Genomic DNA, 19,268 nt, shown 5'->3' on the forward strand with positions numbered 1-19,268 from the left:
ACATGACATTTGGTTAAAGTCTTGTGAAATGTGTCTCAATTATTGAATAATTCATTTTTGCTGGATGCATCTATGGAGTCAATCAGAAATATAAACTGACCTGCTTAGAATGCTGAACAAAGGGCACAATCTTTCAGCTAGGCCATTTAGGAGTGAAATCTGGGAGCTTTTTTCACACAAAGGGTAGTGGAAATTTAGAACACTCTCCCTCAAATGTCTGTGGATACTGGGTCAATTGAAATTTCCAAGACTGAGATCAATGGATTTTTGTTAGGCAAGGCTTTCAAGAAATATGGAGCAAAGTTGGGCAATGGAATTGAGGTACAGACCTGTCATGAACTAATTGAATGGCAGAGCAGGCTCAAGGGATTGAATGGCCTACTCCTGTTCCCAGGAGTTTTAAATGTTTGACTTAAAGAAGCATATATTATGTAAGCTATATCTTTTGGGACTTTTATCAGAAATAGCTGGTTTCCGATATTTTAAGAAATTAAAAGGAAGATTTTTAAATCCAAAATAGGATGCTATATTGAATTCTGGAGCTTAAAGGAACTGGTCATTTATTTTGTTGCTGGGATCACAAACTGTCATATACCTGCAAAATTAATTTGAACATAGTAAACTCCATTTACAGAATTAATGTGCTTTCTTACTTCAGCAGCAGTGAATTTCTCTCTGGGTCCTGCTGTGATCCACAGTTTCACACCTATCAGTTTTTCTTCTGTGATTTCATCTTTAAAACTGTCAAACACAAGAAAAGTATTAAGCCTGAAATTGTTTTCTCAAAAACATATCTAAGCTGGTTAAAGCAAATACATTTACTTATTTGCTGCCCTAACAGTAAAACTTAATCTTAACCCTAGATATATATAAAAAAAACACACCCATCTTGTTTCAGATCTTAAGAATCTCTATTTTTTTTTTAGGAATTTATAGCTTTCCAGTATTATGAGTTTAAAAGATGGAAAGGTGAGATTTATATCTAGTTGTCTAGCTTCCCGAACTCATAACTTCTCAAATAACTTTTAAAATGACAATGGTTCTTCTTGGACAGTCAACTGGTCTCATAATGTAGGCCATACTTGTGGTTAGTCAGTAATTTCTATAGACAACACTTGAAGATTTTAATCATGGCTGTATGCTCCAAAGTTACTGAAGAGAACTGTTAAGGTATTAATACTTTAAATATTTTGATGCAAAACAGTACTGTAATGTAACTAAATCCATTATCAATTTTCTTTATTCAGTAAACTTGATTTGTTACTTCAGTTTGAGTCACATGGTTTGTCTGTGTAGTTTCTGTCACCAGTTGGTGTAATCTAGGGCCTGGAGTATTTCCAGTGTACAAATAGTAATAATCTTTGCGTTTTGCCTACAGATTGCGAAAGTACTTAAAGCACAGGAAAAGTGTTTTGTTTTAATGACTTGAATATCTAAGGTGGGCCTGAAATAAAGCAATCACAAGTTAAAAATGCAAACAAACACCTGCCTTTGTATCTTCCAGTTGGCTCGAAGTTTCTTCTGCAATGACTTGTATCCACTACTGGCGGTAAAGAGCTCTTTCTTTGATGCATTAAAAACTACAGTATTTCGTTGATCCATCTCCATGGTTTCCTTAAAACAAAACGTATTCTGTTGATCACATATTTTCACAAAGTTGAAAATGTAAACAAGGATTTGAATTTGAACCACACACCTTCCGTCCTCCCAAAAAAAAGGTAAAGCTGATGAACATTATAACTTTCAGATACAAGCCACTTTACGGGCTGAATTTTACCGGCCCCTCAACACCGCGGTCCGCGGCACGGGGGCTGGTAAAATTCTGTGGGGAGAGGCCCATCTCGACCTGCAACATCAAGAAGGGACTGCCGCAAATTACCAGCGGCGGCACCCCAATTAGAATACGTTAAATGGTACTTACCTCTACAGATTATGCTGCCCATCGCCTCTCCATGGACACTTCCTGATTTTTCTTTGAACGGGCGGCGTTATGTGCCGTCCCGTTCACAATTAGAAAAGCTGGCGGATCATCGGAGGCAGAAGGTTTCGTGACAGAAGGTAAGTTCCATTTTCAGGGGTCTCACTCTGCATACTGGAAGGAGGGAGGGGGGAATCATAGGGATCTCACTCTGCATACTGGAAGGGAGAAGGGAGGGGGGAATCACAGAGGTCTCACTTTGCATACTGGAAGGGAGGAGGGGGTATTACAGGGGTCGCAGCTCTGCATTCTTAAAGGGAGGAGGGAGGGGTACTGGGATTACTGGAGGGAAAGCTCTTCAGGCATGAAGCAAAGTACTGTGTACCCTCCCTCCGTAAACAGTGTACACTCTGCGTTTGTTTGTGACGGAGCAACGGCACTCTAGTCACCCTTTGTGTGGGGAGGGTACCAGAAAGGGTAGGAGCATGAAGGTAATATGGATGGTGGGGGCTATTGATTCAGCTGGTAGGATCTTGATGTGGTCATGCTGTGCCACTCTGTTTGCCAAGATGCCATGGCACGCCACACAGCTGATCCATGAAAGCAGCTGATGTACCAGTCAACACTAATCCCTGCCGTTAGGAACCTTCAAATACATGAAGGGTTCAACTTTGTTCATCACATGGAAATAGGTATGGCTCATCCTACATTGTGTGATCCTGTGCTCCTGAGGATCCATATGTGCCAGAGGCAAAATTAATAGGCAGGTGTGATCCATGTAGAGGCCCTTGCTCGTGAGCGGCAGCCCCCATGGGGAGCTCGCCATTACGATTGCTGTGCATCTACAGGCCCCACATGACATGCTAGCGGATGTCAGAGCACCAGTGTCAGAGGTGATTGCACATGTAGAGAGGGTGGTGACACGTTTCTGTGCCCTGCTCAAAGATGACATGCAGCCCATGGCTTCGGTGGACATCCTATGCCTTTGGTCCTCCTAGTGGCAGCGGTTCTCAAGCTTTACGCCTATGCAGCTTTTCAGGGGCCCACCGGAGATATTTGTGGGGTCAGACAGTCAACAGTGCACCCCCGCATCAGGGAGGTCACCAATGCCCTGCACCGGGGGGGCCAGTGAGTATGTCCGCTTCAGGACGGACTCTGTCAGCCAGGCCCAGAGGGCCATTGGTTCTGGCACCATTGCCGGAGAACCATAGGTTGCAATCTTCATAGACTGCACACATATGGCCATCAAGCCTCCCGCCAGGCTACCACCTGCAGACGTCACCATTAAAGGAATCCTCTCAATCTAGGTGAAGCTGGTGTGTGATCACCGCAGTTGCTTCATGCAAATCTGTGACTGCTTCTCGGGCAGCTTCCAGGACACCTGGGACCCGTGCCAGTCCCGGTTGCCACCGCTGTTCACTGAACTGGCTCAGATGGAGGGGTGGCTTCTTGGAGACAAGGGCTATCTTTTGCAGACATGGCTCCCGACACCGATGAGAGACCCCATTACTGCTGCAGAGGAGATACAATGCTAGCCACTGAGCTACAAGAGCCACCATTGAGCAGATCGGCATGCTGAAAGAGCGCTTCCAATGCCTGCACTATAGGCCGAAAAGGCCAACTCTTTTTTTTTTGATGCTCTGCACAACTACGGATCCAATAGGGACCAGGCAAGGCATGACGAGGAGAGACATCAACAGGATTCCTCCTCAGACTATGAGGACGCTGAAGACCGACAACATGAAAGACATGGGAGGGCAGTTGGCACCGAGGCTCTGCATGCAGGACTAGCAGTGAATTAGGAATGTATGACAGTGGCTTATCAGACAAAGGCTGTCTGCTCCATAAGAACAGACATGAGCTCTGCAAGCAACACATCACCCTCGCTCACCTACTGTGCTCCAGTCCACATCTGCAGCATCCCTGTGTAAACCATTAGAGGCAGCAGCTGACTGTCCATGTCATTGCTTCCGTGGAGACGCTCAAGTAATGGTGGCATGGCAATGTTATTGCATACGTTGGCTCTCCTGAAGGGCCAATGGTGGAAAGGGATATGACATTGGCGCTACATGCTGGCACACATCATTCACACAGAGAAATTGACACACATGTTGGTGAGGAACATTTAGTGAAATGCATTTATACTGCATTTCCATTTGTGTCAGTGTGCTCTCTGTAAACGAAGAGGTTGACTCTTCTTGGTGCAACCCCTGCGCTTGCAGCCTGACTGGAGGAAGGCTGCTGATCTGATTGCCTTTTGGCTGTGGATGACTTTGGCGTTCATACTCTGTGCACACGAGGCCTAATGGGCCCCGGCTGGCTGGAGGAGTGCTCATTCATCCCCTTCCAGCACCAGGCCCTTTGACGACGGCTGGCCCCACGGCTATTCACCTCCTCTGCCATCGCCACCCAGACTGCCTTGTTCAGGCGGGAGGGCCTCTTCTTACTGTTGCTGCGGAAAAGGACCTCCCACCTTGCCCACACAGCCCGAGTGAGCAGGGAGGCATCGCTGAACTGTGGGGCCACCCTAGAGTACCCCTCTGCCATCCACGGCATTTGGTGTTGTCCTTTAAATGCAAAGGTGACTCCACCATGTAACAGCTCTAACTTCTGGCTGCAAGATTTGTCTTGCACATGTTTGAAAACTAATGCAGAACTGGTGGGGAAATCTGTGCTGCTTCATGGTTTTTCAACTATTATACATTGACACATGTTCACGAACACTTTGCTTCTGCAGCAGCTGATCATATTTATTGGTGTAATATTTCTAGTTGGCAACACAGCTAGAATATGAACATATTTTCCTGTTTTTTTTAAAACAAAGATCACACAATTGCAGTTACATGTATTTTCACATAACCGTTAGAGAAATGAAAACAGATTCCAAACGCATATTAGTCTGCTGCTTTTCACACTCAGATGATTAGAAGCCCATAGTACGTAGATATTCTTCAATTATGATTTTATTTCTGTTGTGTATTTGCCTTTTATGGTAGATTTAAGTCACGTCCTGGAATGTGCAAAATTAAGATCATTCACCCAGGTGCAGCCTACAAGAAGGAATGTTACACTTGAGTGGAAGAACAGGATCGCAACTTCATCGGACACTGGGACAAAGAAGGGTAAGTATGTGGCAGCAAAGCAGAAAGTACCAAGGTAACTGAGCAGGTCAGGCAGCAACTGTGGAGACAGAAGCAGTTAACTTTCAGGTCTGTGAACTTGGTCAAGTTAACTCTGCTTCTCTCTCTCCACAGATGCTGCCTGACCTGAGTTTCTCCAGCACTTTCGGCTTTGCTGCCAGATCGACAGCAGCCCAACTCTTCAGCAGTCAGGTAAATATTTATTTGACAGCTGTCAGGAAGCAGGTGCTGGGGCGCTTTAAATAGGGCCCCAGCACCTGCTTCACAGCTGTCAAAATGTCTCTCACTGCGCCGAATGTACCGCCTCTCCCCACGTAATATGGGGGGATGGGGGCAGCTCGGCGCAGTGATGCTAATGAACCCCTGTGCGAGATATCGCAGGGGCTCTGCGGCAGACGCTAAATGCGGGCACCCTGCAGAGTTTAAAGGGTGCTGCCGCGTGGTGCCCGAATAAAATTCAGCCATACATCTGTGAATTTGGCCATGATTCAATCTGTACAAAATTGTTACTACTAAAGATACAGAATCTGAAAGTACTACTGCTTCTGTATAGTTAATCACAGCATACAGAGCTATGTGGTCTGTATTAAAAGTGTTGTCTCTGTTCCTCTCATGCCATAAATTTAAGCAGTGAGTAGCTGCACAGTACAGACTAGGAGGATCCCATGTCTATCCTGTGGTACCTTGTAATTGTAGTTCTCAGCTGAGACTGCGATGAGATGTCACATTGGCCTGAGTGCCCCGAGTTAGGGAACAGGCAAAATCAATCAAGGTTGACATCTTAATCACCATCAACGCCATCTTTTGGAAGAGCAAAAATGTAGTCAAATCGCTGAGAAGTGCAGAAGCAATAGGGTAGTAATAGAAGGGGTTTCAACTACCCTAATATTAACTGTGATAAAATTAGTGTAAAAGGTATACAGGGTGCAGAATTCTTAACAGGCATTCAGGAGAACCTTTTTTTGAGCCAGTTCATAACAAGCCCAACAAGAGAAGGGACAGTCTGTCTTATGAAGAGAGATTGAGCAGTTTAGGCCTTCACTCCAGGTATGGTGCCAGAGGACTGCTAATAATGTGCCATTGTTTAAAAGGAGAGGAAGCGAGAGACCCGAGTAATTACAGGCCAGTCAGCCTAACCTCAGTAGTGGGCAAATTCTTGGAAAGAAATTCTGAGAGACAGTATAATTTGCCATTTAGAAAGGTATGGATTCATCAAGGGCAGCCAGCATGGATTTGTTAAGGGAAGGTCGCATTTGTCTAACTTAACAGAATTTTTTGAGGCGGTAACAAGTGTATCGGTGAGGATAGTGCTTTTGATGTAGTCTATAGACTTTAACAACGCTTTTGACAAGGTCCCACATGATAAACTGGTCAGAAAAGTAAAAGCCTATGGGATTCAAGGCAAGTGGCAAGTTCTATCCAAAACTGGTTCAGTGGCAGGAAGCAAAGAGTAATGGTCTATAGGTGTTTTTATGACTGAAATACTGTTTCCGGTGGGGTTCCATGGGGGCTCAGTATTAGGTCCCTTCCTTTTTGTAGTATTTATCAACGACTTAGACTTAAATGTCGGGGCATGATTAAGAAGTTTGCGGATGGTACAAAAAGAGACTATCGGGGATATCAATGGACTGGTCAGATGGGCAAAGAAGTGACATGGAATTCAATCTGGAGAAATGTGAGGTAATGCTATTGGGGAGTGCAAACAAGGCAAGGAAATACACAATAAATTGTAGAATACTGAGAAGTGTAGAAGAACAGAGGGACCTTGTAGTGCATGTCCACAGATCCCTGAAGGTAGGACAGGTAGATAAGATGGTTAAGAAGGCACATGAGATACTTAGCTGAGGCATAGAATATAAGAGCAGGGAGGTTGTGCTGGAACTATATAAAACAGTTGTTAGGCTACAGTTCTGCTCACCGCATTACAGGAAGAATGTGATCACACTAGAGGGGGTACGGGGAGATTTACGAGAATGTTGCCAGGAATTGAGAATTTGTTCGATAGGCTAGGGTTATTTTCTTTGGAACAGAAGAGGCTGAGGGAAGATTTAATTGAAGTGTACAAAATTACGAGAGGCCTAGATACAGTGAGTAGGAAAGACCTGTTTCCTTTAGCAGAGGTGTCAATAACCAGGCAGTATAGATGCAAGTTAATTGGCAGAAGGATTGGATGGGAGTTAAGAATTTTTTCACCCAGAGCGTGGTGGTGATCTGGAACTGCGTGAAAGGATGGTGGAGGTAGAAACCCTCATTGCAATGAAAAAAAAAACTTGGCAATGCACTTACGTACGATAACCTACAGGACTACAGGAAAGTGAGATTAGGCTTTTTATCGGTTGACAAACGCCATAATGGGCCACATGGCCGCGTTGTGTGCAGCGAATGCACCATACATCCAACGACACATCGTGAAAGCACAGCTGCTGTATCCACGGGCGCATGGGCATGTCGGTGTATACACGTACACACACACGTACATGCACACGCACGCGCACGCACACACACCATCCAAAGTGCTGACCATTGCCTATGGAACTACACCCCAGTAAGGAATCAATCATTCAGAAGTGAATGAAGAGGAGGGGAGAAAATTGATAATGGAATTTTCGTTCAAACAAAGTAAAACTAAAAAATGCTTTCTTCATTTTATCTTTTGAAGGCTACAATTGCAAGCTTGAATAGTTCTGACATTATACAGGAAATGAAATCTCAACGTGAATACTAATAAAACAGAAAATCTTCACTAGCAAAATGTATTAAAGTAATAACAGTCAAAAAAAACTTTGAGGGTGAGAGATAAAGATGAGATAGGCAGAGCCTTTGCTCATACAATATTCTGCAAAACCTAGTGATACAGACAAATACTCTTGAAATTTAAACATTTAAACAGGACAAAAGACTGTTTCCCTCAAGATTCCCAATCTACTGCTTTTGATCAGGATCAAGAGAATATTCTTCTTACAATATAGGTTGACACTCCAATGGAGTACTGAGACTACAGCATTGTCGGAGGTGCCTTCTTGCAGAGGAGACTTTGAACTAAGGAACTTTGTTGCTTGGAATATCCTAATCCCATAAAAGATTCTTAAGAAAAAACTTCTACACATTTGTCATGAAAATAGGTTTCTTAATATTGATGTAGTACTCAATTATTGCCATTAGGTGATGGTTGCTATGCTGAAATATCATACTTTTGTAGTGTCTGACTCCAACCACTGTGTGGAGCAATGCAAGAATACAGTCAGTACTGTATTACTACAATGACAACACAGTAACTATAACTATTTACAGTAATCAAAATGACTCCAAAACAAAGAATGAAGGTGGAGAAAGAAAGGTAGAAATACAAGGATTTGGCGCTAGCATATAATTTTCTATTAATTTGACAAAAATCACCCCTCGCAAATTGTAGAGAAATTATAGTTAGTTTGTCCTTTACTGCGGAGGTAATTTCTACATCCAATGATATTTAGCATGTTTAGGTTATGCACAAAACAATGAAGAAGTGGGCTAAAAGCTTGTTGAAAGTCTCAACTCAGTTTTTTCCTGCCCAGTAAAGGTAGTACTGGACATCTGATCATTCTCATTCCCAAGCACTGGGAAGCAGGCCTAACATTCCATCCCAATGGTTCTCAAATGATTAAAGAAGTGAGCTCTTAACAGCTATCCAATGGTTACAAATTCTTTGGCTGTAAGTGGTGCACAAAGCTCTGGAGGCTGGAACGGAGTCATCATTATAGCGCAACAAATCAGTAACTTCATTTGGGAAGTAAATAGCACCAACTGAGAAAGCCCGATTTTCAAAATGACCATACCTCAGTTTCTTGCTTTGGGGATGTCAACTTCAAAACTAATGTTCACTTATATCTGCCATGAACTGAACCTTGCAACTTTCTGATGAAAGGTCACAGACCTGAAACGTTAACTCTGCTGCTCTCTCCACAGATGCTGCCTGACTTCCTGAGTATTTCCAGCACTTTGTTTTTATTTCAGATTTCCAGCATCTGCAATATTTTACTTTTAACTTTATACATTAATGGGAAAGCAGGCCATAGGACTCATATTTACTCTTTTACCTTGGTATTTTGCACCAGAGGGTTCCCCACCATGCTCGTTCCACTTTGAAAGTTGGTAAATATCACACATCCAAAATGTCTCATTCACGTTAAAACTAGTGGACTAACTTATTTTTAGTAATTGCATAGGACAGCAGATACAAGTACAATACTTCACTTACAAAACTGCTGAAAAAAAGGAGTCAAAAATTCTTTGAACTGATTACCCGATTAAAAGGTTACATGAGCAAGGATGTCACAGAGCCCCATTTCAATGCTTCATATATATAGGCAGTCAAAACCAGGAACTAAACTCCTTAGGGGCTTACAAGCACAGGTTTTAAATCTCAAGATCACAGATACTATAAAAAGTATTGGCAGGGGTTGTTGGAGTTTCATATGTGCCACGGTCCAAAACAATTCCATCTGGAAGTATGACGAGTGTAAAACTTTACTGATGATTCAGCTTTTGGAGATAATAGCCTGGACGTTTTGCCATTTACTACAGTCTACTTTGTTGGAGTGAGAAGTCCACAAGAAGCAGGACAAATTCAATCCAGCCAATTACTGCTCATCAGTCTACTTGCAACCATCAGTAAAGTGATGGAACATGTCATCGACTGTACTATCAAGCGGCACTTATGCTGCAACAACCTGCTCACCGATGCTCAGTTTGGATTCCACCAGTGTCACTCGGCTCCAGACCTCTTACAGCCTTGATCCAAACATGGACAAAAGAGCTGAATTCAAGAGATGAGGTTAGATTGACTGCCCTTGATAACAAAGCCGCATTTGACAGAGTGTGGCATCAAGGAGCCCTAGCAAAATTGAACTCAATGGGAATCGGGGTGGGGGGGGGGGGGCGGGGGGGGTGGAAACTTTCCACTGGTTGAAGTCATACCTAGCACAAAGGAAGATGGTTGTGGTTATTGTAGGCAAATCATCTCCACCTCAGGACATCACTGCAGGAGCTCCTTAGGGCAGTGCCCTAGGCTATCTTCAGCTGCTTCAATGATCTTTCCTCTATCATAAGGGTAGAATTGCAGATGTTTGCTGATGATTTGTTGAGCACTTGGCACGTCATAACATTCAAGGCTATGGGCCAAGTGCTGGCAAATGGGATTAGGTAGACAGGTCAGGTGTCTTTAATGCATCGGTGCAGACTCGATGGGCCGAAGGGCCTCTTCTGCACTGTATTATTCTGTGATTTGTGATTCCAGTGTTCAGCACCATTCACAACTCCTTAGATAGTGAAGCAGTCCATTTCCACATGCAGCAAGACCTGGACAACATTCAGGCAAGTAACATTCGCACCACAGAAGTGCAAGGTGATGACCATCTCCAAGAAGAGAAAATCTAACCATCTTCCCTTGACATTCAACAGCGTTCCCATCGCTGAATCCCCCACCATCAAAATACTGCTGTTATTATTGACCAGAAACTTAACTGGGCCAGCCATATAAATACTGTGGCTACAAGAGGTCAGAGGCTGCGAACTCTGTGGCGAGTAACTCACATTCTGACTCCCCAAAGCCTGTCCACCATCTACAAGGCATAAGTAAGGAGTGCAACGGAATACTCTCCACTTACCTGGATGAGAGCAGCTCCTACAGCACTCAAGACGCTCGACACCATCCAGGTCAAAGCAGCCTGCTTGATCGGCACCCCATCCACCACCCCCACACAGTGGTAGTACTCTGTACCATATGCAAGATGCACTACAGCAACTTGTTAAGCCTCCTCCAAAAGCACCTTCCAAACCCATGACCTCTTCCACCTAGGACAAAGGCAGCAGACTAATGGAACACCACCACCTGCAAGTTCCCCTCCAAGCCACACACCATCCTGACTTGGAACTATATCGCCGCTCCTTCACTGTCACTGGGTCAAAATCCTGGAACTCCCTCCCTAACAGCACTGTGGGTGTACATACACTGCATGCATTGCAGCAGTTCAAGGCAAAGGTTCACAACCACTTTCTCAAGGGCAACCTGGTACAGAAAATAAATGCTGGCTTTGCCTGCGACTGTCACATCCCATTAAAGGATTTCTAAAAAACCCACCCAAGAGAAGCTCCACTGGTCCTGGCCACATACGTGGTCTCAGGGTCTGTCACATACAAGGAAGCAGATTCTCCGGCCTTTGCTGGACAGCCTTGACAGTACAAACGTGGAGGATTGCTGTGGAAAACTACATCAAGAGAACAATCTCAAAATTCTGAACTGCTTCTGCTCGAGCTTATGTATGGTTGTGCACTGAGAGCTTTACTGAAGTTAACTTCTATGCCCCTTTAACTGATAACTGAATGATGGCAGCCAACAGGTAGTCCCTGCATCCAAGCATTTCATTTCCCTCGTTCTCCACGATTTATATGTGGAATTTGCTGGAATTTCCCTCAGAAAAAGGAAAGGTTGGCGGGTGGCGGCAGATAAGGATGCAATGGATTACATTCTGCCTTGTCCATCCTATATCCATCGGAAAACCAGTGGGAAGGGGTCATAACACTTAAGTCAAAGAGTTTCTCTTCTCATTGGTTGGCAAATTTGTATACATTAACATTTCCTAAAATGAGAATTTCTGGTGCAATTAGTTTACAAATATAGGGAAAGTTGTTACTGCTGCAACCTTACTAGCGTAGATAACTCTTGACCACTTAGCATATTGTTTTTCTCCTGCCACCAAGACGGGATGGATTCCTCTCCCAGCCCAATCTGCAGAACTGGAGCGATGTAGGGGGGTTTTGTGCCTGTCAAACTCAAATACTGCCAATCCCAGCAAGGTTTTGTGAGTTAAGCTAATTTGGACATTTTTCATCTCAACTAGGGGTTTGCCACAGAAGGAAGGCATGAAATTAACACTTGTGTCATCGTAAAAGCTGAGATTGAATCAATGAATAACAAGGGGTTGAAGAATTGGTATGGAAATTTGGGGAAATATCGATCAACAATCCCTGGATTCAAGAATGTACCTGAATCATCCTGTTAAATTTTGTTTAGTGTTCTGCTTGTGTTAAAAATGCATGCTCTCATGGTGATATTTGACATGATGCTTTTTATGTAACAAAGATTTCTAGCTACTAGGAAATAAAAATATAAATTAAAAAAATTATATTGAATATTGGGAAAAGCTAATTTTTCCACACTTGCCAGCAACATTCACATCCTGAGAATGTATGAAGGACAGTATAAATAAAGGATTAACTTTGAATGACTATCCTAAACAGACAAGAATTATAAATGAGCAGCAGTCTTCTTTATAAGTTTAACTGACACTTCAAATTTTATTTCAAAATCTAAACATACTCATGACTCTCCCAGGGCTATTTTCAGTAAGTTGGTTAGAATTTTTATAAAAACATAAATATGTATATTTCTCAGGTAAAGATGGTGGCTCATTCATTGCACTTGACAGAATTTGAAGTTTATAAGATGCTGAACAGTCTTGATAAGATGGATACGGAAAGGATGCTTCCACTTGCGGATGAGTTCAGAACTAGGGAGCACTGTTTTAAAATTAGGGGGTTGCCCTTTTAGGACAGAGATGAGAATTTTTTTTTCCAGAGGGTTGTGCAATTCTCTGCCTCAGAAGGTGGAGGAGGCAGGGTCATTGAATATTTTTAAGGCAGAGGTAGATAGTTTCTTTTTAGGCAAGGGAATCAAAGGTTATTGGTGGTAGATGGGAGTGTGGAATTCGAGACAAACAGATCAGCCATGATCTCATTGAATGGCAGAGCAGGCTAGAGGCACCGAATGGCCTACTTCTGCTCCTAATTCATATATAACTTATGAAGGGAGAGTAACACAGCAGATAAAAGTGACATTCTGGTTTTACATGGATCAAGTAGTCTGAAAGTATACACAGCACTGGTGACTGGAAGAATGACCCTGTACATACTGTGACTCAGGGAAATTGTAGTTCATTACATAACAAAAGGTCTTTTCCAACTTTAAAGAGACAATAAAAAAAACTAGAAAAATGATAGGGAAGGAATTTATTCTTACAAGCTCCAGCAGACTGGGTTATGCCAACTGAATAGGTACTTTATGTAGATTAGAAATGGCTGGTTACTTTTTTTTTAAATAGCACAATACTTCATGTGTGGCCAATGCATCTCGAACAAGCTTTCACAAGCAAGTAATACTTGTTGAGTAAAAGCAAAATACTGCAGATGCTGGAAATCTGAAATAAAAACAAGAAATGCTGGAAATACTCAGCAGGTCTGGCAGTATCTGTGGAGAGAGAAGCAGAGTTAACGTTTCAGGTACTTTCTTCCGTTCTGAAGAAGGGTCACTGACCTGAAACATTAACTCTGCTTCTCTCTCCACAGATGATGCCAGACCTGAGTATGTTCAGCATTTCTTGTTTTTAATACCAGTTGAGTATTCTTTATTTCAACTGCCAAAAATCGCAATGCACAAATGGAAGGCAAATTACAGAAATTTGCGCTATAATCTAAATATCAGTTTATGTAAGAACGCCCGCCTCAACCAAATTCAGAAACCGGAGAGATTGTGCTTGAAAGTTCACACCTTCAGGTGATAAACAACAACTGTACCTGCATGGGCGGGACGACCCTTTTAAAATGATTGATAATCTTAATTTACACAGAGCTTTTAACCTAAACATCCCAAGACACCTTACAAGCCCCTAAGTGCTTTCCCCTCCAACAACCATCAACTTTAGGCAGCATTCGCACAGCTTACTTGTTGTAGCAACTAACAGGGAATTAAGTGAGCTGGTAGAAGGGATACTGGAAATGTTTAGCAAACTAGCGGTTCCACCATAATCTCTATGGTTACTATCCTCCAACAGAAACGATCAATAGTGCACGGTCGGGGTGTCTCTCTCTCTCTCTCTCTCACTATCCAGACAGGTGGCAAACTCCTATTCCTCATTACAAGGAGCGTCCTGCATCCCAAAAATAAAAAACTTGGACACCAGCCCACCTACAGCCTCTTACCTGCACACTCGCCACCATCTTCCTCCCCTTCATTGATGAGGGCCGCGCTGCACCCTGGGCCGGTAACCAAGCGGCCGCGCTGCACCCTGGGCCGGTAACCAAGCGGCCGCTCCTCCGGTTGCTAAGGGGGTGAAGGAGCAGCCCGGTGCCGGACAGGAGTCGGTTGGAGCTACGCCAGGGCAAGGAGCGAATGTGACGATCGCAAAAGGCACAAAGACACATTATGTAGAAATAAAAACAAAAAATGCTGGAAATACTCAGCAAGTCTGGCAGAATCTGTGGCGAGAGAAGCAGAGTTAACGTTTCAGCAGTGACCAAATGGGCTGACCGCTGTGTGAACTTAAAGCAACAGATTGACTACATGGGCAGCCAACATGCAGAAGGGAAGTGACATATTAACTTGAGGGAGGTAGGAATAGAAGGATATGTTGATAGGATGAGATGATCTAGGATAAAGCAGCCCTCTTGATTTCACACTCCATCCACCATAGGCGCACAATGGCAGCAGAGTACCATCTACAAAAACAAAATACAGTGGATGCTGGAAATCGGAAACAAAAACAGAAAATGCTTGAAATACTCAGCAAGTCAGGCTGCATCTGTGGTGAGAAAAGCAGAGTTAACGTTTCAAGTGAACGGTCATCAACTTGAAATGTTAACTCTGCTTTTCTCTCCACAGATGCTGCCTGACCTGCTGAGTATTTCCAGCATTTTCTGTTTTTGTACTGTCTACAAGATGCATTGCAGCAACTTGCCAAGCCTCTTTTGATAGCACCTTCGAAACCTGCGACCTCTATCACCTAGAAGGACAAGGTAAGGAGATATGTGAGAACACCACCAGCTGCAAGTTCCCCTCCAAGTCTCACACAATCCTGACTTGGAACTACATCGCCATTTCCTCACTGCTAATGGTCAAAATCATGGAACTCCCTCCCTAACAGCACTGTGAGTGTACCTACACCACATGGACTGCAACGGTTCAAGAAGGAGGCTCATCACACCTTCTCAAAGGTAATGAGACATTGGGTTTAAATGGTGGCCTTGCCAGCGATGTGCACTTCCCATGAAAGATTTTTTTTCAAAAGTATTAAGGTGGGAAGAGGCTCATGTGAAGCATATACAGCACAGACCTGTTGGACCAAATAGCCTGGTTCTATGTTGTAAAATTCTATGCAATACATCTCAATTGTAATTAGTACCTAAAGGTTGATTGCCTTACTGTTAGAAATATTTTTACACTGGGAAACTGTTATAAAATATCAGTTGGTGCCGCGGGGGCGAGATTTTCATCTCTAAGTCAGAAGGTTTAGGTTCAATTCTTATTCTAGAAATTTGAGCACATTAACTAGGCTTATAATTTGGTGCAGTACTGTGGGACTGCAGCACTGTCAAAGGTACCATCCTCTAATGTTGCTTTTTTAAACAAGGTCCTGTTGCACTTTCCGGAGGATGTAAAAAAGCCCATGGTACTATTTGTGGAAGAGCAGGAGTGTTCTCTTGGTACAAAAACAAGAAATGGTGGAATCACTCAGCAGGTCTGGCAGCATCTGTGGAAAGAGAAGCAGAGTTAACGTTTCGGGTCACTGACCCGAAACGTTAACTCTGCTTCTCTTTCCACAGATGCTGCCAGACCTGCTGAGTGATTCCAGCATTTCTTGTTTTTGTTTCAGATTTCCAGCATCTGCAGTATTTTGCTTTTATTTTAGTGTTCTCTTGGTATCTTGGCCAACATTTCTCCCTGAACCAATATCACTAAAAATGATCTGGTCATTTATTTCATTGTAGTTTATACAAATTGGCTGCTACGCTTCCCTACAGTATAACACTGACTACACTTCAGAAGTACTTCGGTTGCTGTGAAGCGCTTTGGAATATTCAGATGTCATGAAAAGTGCTACTTCAATGCAAGTTTTTTCTTTATATAATGATTTGCAACATTAAAAATAATCTCCAGCCTATAGTGTTCCTAAAAGTCAATAGAAACAGATGTCATATGGATTATGTGCAGAGTTGAACAGGTACCAGTTGTGTAGGTTGTGTGAGAACAATATAAAACTTAAAAAGAACTAACATGTCATAGTAAATTTAAAAGTATATAGTAATCTAACAGAATTGTTACTTTTTGATGAAAGTGATTCTTCTGTCTTTAGAGTCAATATGTTTGCAATAAACTAAAATGATCAATTTTATTTGAGATTTTCAGCCATTCTACAAAAATGAGGTTCCAAAGAAATAGAGCACTAAAACAGCTTTTGGTTAACTATTATTAACAACTGGAGTAATTTAACATTTGCCATGCTATCCTTTGATAAGGCATTCAATCTGCCATAGAGAGTCAACTCAGTTCAATCTTTTCAATCTTCCATTGACTCAGGTGTGTCATCTTTTCACTAACTTGACCCTAAAGAGACCTCACTTACATTTCTGTCTTTTTCCAAAGTATGATAATCACGAGTTGCTCATTAAACCACTGACAAGCAGCTGATGAGGTTGTTATAGAAGATTAGGGCTCATGGAATTGGATAACATATTAGCATGGATTGTGGATTGGCTAACAGAGAGAGTAGGAACAAATGGGTCATGTTTGGTTTGGCTGGTTGTATCTAGTGGGGTTCTGTAAGGATCAGTGCTTGGATCTCAGCTATTTACAATCTATATCAATGACTAAAGTGAAGGGACTGGGTATAATATATCCAAGTTTGCTGATAACACAAGGCTAGGTGGGAAAGTAAGCTGTAGGAGAATGCAAAGAGGCTGTAAATGGATACAGATAGTTTAAGTGAGTGGGTAAGAAGACAAGCAGATGGAATATAATTTGGTGGAATGTGAAATTATCTACTTTGATAGAAAAATAGAAAGCAGAATATTTTTAAAAGGCTGGAGACTAGTAAATGCTGGTATTTAGAGGATTTTGGGTGTCCTTTTATCCAAATCACAGAAGGCGAACATGCAGGTAAAGCAAGTAATTAGGAATGCAAATGGTATGTTAGCCTTTATTGAAGTGGGTTGAAGTATAAGAGTAAGAGTCTTGCTGTAATTATGTAAGGCTTTTTATGTACAGTTTTGGTCTCCTTACATAAGGAAGGATATACTTGCCTTGGAGGCAATGCAACGAAAGTTCACTAGATTGATTCCAGAGATGAGAAGGTTGTTGTATGAGAAGTTGAATAGAATGGGCCTAGAGTTCAGAAGAAGGAGAGGTTATTTCTTGAAACATATCAAATTCTTAAAGGCCTCGACTGGGTAGATGCTGAGAGACTCTATCCACTTGGCTGGAGAAACTAGAACTAGGGGTCATAGTCTTAGGATAAGCGATCAGCCATTTCGGGGTGAGATGAAGAGAAATTTCTTCCTACAAAGGGTTGTGAATCTTGAGAACTTTGTACTCTAGAGGGCTGTGGATGCTCAGTCGTTGAGTATATTCAAGAATGAAATCAATAGCTTTTTGGACACAAAGGGAATCTAGGAATATGGGGATAGTGTGGAAAGTATACTTGAAGTAGATCAGCCAGGATCTTATTGAATGGTGGAGCAAGTAAGAAGGAGCCATATGGCCTACTCCTGCATCTTTTTTATGTTAAGCATAGGTTTTGAGCCCTAGCCAGTTGGACAACAGGGAATCTGAACAACTGATAACAGTACAACTCATTATGGAACATGAGTCCATTGCCACCATCCTCCTGATTACAGCATGGTGATACTATACCATGTTGAACAATTGTTTCACTAGTTGGTGGCATGGAACTCAGAATTTGCTACCTGCCTCTCTGCAATTGAATCATGTTAGATACAAAACTCTAGTTATATGAGCACATGTTCTTATACATGATTCCCAATTAATACTTTCCAGGACCTCGAGTTAACTTTCAATTTATGCATCAACTATAAAATAGGCATCCATGTTCTTTATGGTGGAATGAGCCATGCAAGACTGTTTACCCCTTGCCAAAAATATTGATGTGTTAGGTGTCAGAGTCCAATTTTATGTATATTCTCACTCATCACCTTGAACCCAATTCATATGAGGAACTTTGGCAAAGAGTTGCATCTGTCATAAAGTAGATTCCTTCTCCATGGAGCTCGGTGACAAGTCAGTTAGGATGTGGACCTCCCACCCTGCAACCATTTTCCCTTATTGCCTCAAATTTAACTTACAATTTGGTCCTGAATCTCTCACTTGGGCCAAAAAGAAGCCCTTCAAGTTGCATGCTTAGAGGCTGTAAACTATGAAGGAGAACTGGATGGATATATGCCGCAAGCTTAATCTGCATTGGATTTTCTCCCCAACCATTTCAAAGGCAGCAACAACCATATTGCCCTTTACAGCACATTCCCAAAATAACATGTTCCTGTGAGAGTTGGCATCCACCTGAACTCCTAGGTACCAAATGAATCAATAATTGGGATAGACACCCTTTGTATTTTCCAGTCAATATCTTGGAAATCCTCAGATCAGGCAAAACCATAATATTGGATTTTGGGTACCCACCACCATATCTCCAATTGGTTAGTCCATTATTCAAGATGAAGAATAGATCCCCAGGCAATTCCACCAACATAATATCATCTGCAAAAAGGAGCATTCAATGCATTCAAGAGTGTGGAGTGAGACAATTTGACTTGCACATCTAATGCTGATTTTAAGAACTTAAATTTAAAGTTGTGAACAATTATTTGGGATTCAGAAGAATCCTTGCACAGATCACAAGATGTTTCATCATCCTGGAATACACCAGGTAACATTTTACTGTAAGAGACTACTATTGAAGAAATTATCATCCAGAGTGAGAAATAGAATACTGAGGCGCAGGAACTAGTGGTAGAGGTTGTCTACACATCCGGTTTGTTTTAGACAGTGCCAGTTGCATGTATTTAAGCGTATGCATACTTATACTGACAGACACAGGAAATTTATATTACACAGCTGGATGTCAGAAAGAGAAAAAAAAGGAAGAGAAGGACAAGAGGGGAGAACGACATTAAAACAGAACAGGTACAGAAGAGTAGGGGACCCTTTACCCATATGTGCCTCCATGAGGTTTTAACTGGGTACACGTTTAGAATTGAGGTCTACAAAGGTATGTTTGTATACTGATGGGAGATTGCAAGAAATGGTCCAAAAACACACAAATTCTTTATTCAGAAAACTTCAAGAAAGTCATTTTTCATTCAAAATAAAAATTAACTTCCCTGAA

The 19,268-nt window shown here is 42.3% G+C and overlaps 1 protein-coding gene across 1 annotated transcript in view; it reads right to left on the minus strand.

Moving 5' to 3' along the window:
- ift52 (intraflagellar transport 52 homolog (Chlamydomonas)) overlaps nt 1-14,148 on the minus strand; it is a 42,294-nt gene extending 28,146 nt beyond the window's left edge. Inside the window, exons 1-3 of the mRNA XM_068048840.1 lie at nt 14,074-14,148; nt 1,490-1,614; nt 654-741 (exon numbers count right to left, since the gene is read on the minus strand). Of these exons, the coding sequence (XP_067904941.1) occupies nt 654-741; nt 1,490-1,614; nt 14,074-14,106 (246 nt within the window). The 5' untranslated portion in view covers nt 14,107-14,148. The remainder of the gene's footprint in view (nt 1-653; nt 742-1,489; nt 1,615-14,073) is intronic.
- Between the last annotated feature and the right edge of the window lie 5,120 nt (nt 14,149-19,268).

The sequence above is a fragment of the Heterodontus francisci genome, chromosome 16 (assembly GCF_036365525.1).
Source record: "Heterodontus francisci isolate sHetFra1 chromosome 16, sHetFra1.hap1, whole genome shotgun sequence".
NCBI classification, from domain to species: Eukaryota; Metazoa; Chordata; class Chondrichthyes; order Heterodontiformes; family Heterodontidae; genus Heterodontus; species Heterodontus francisci.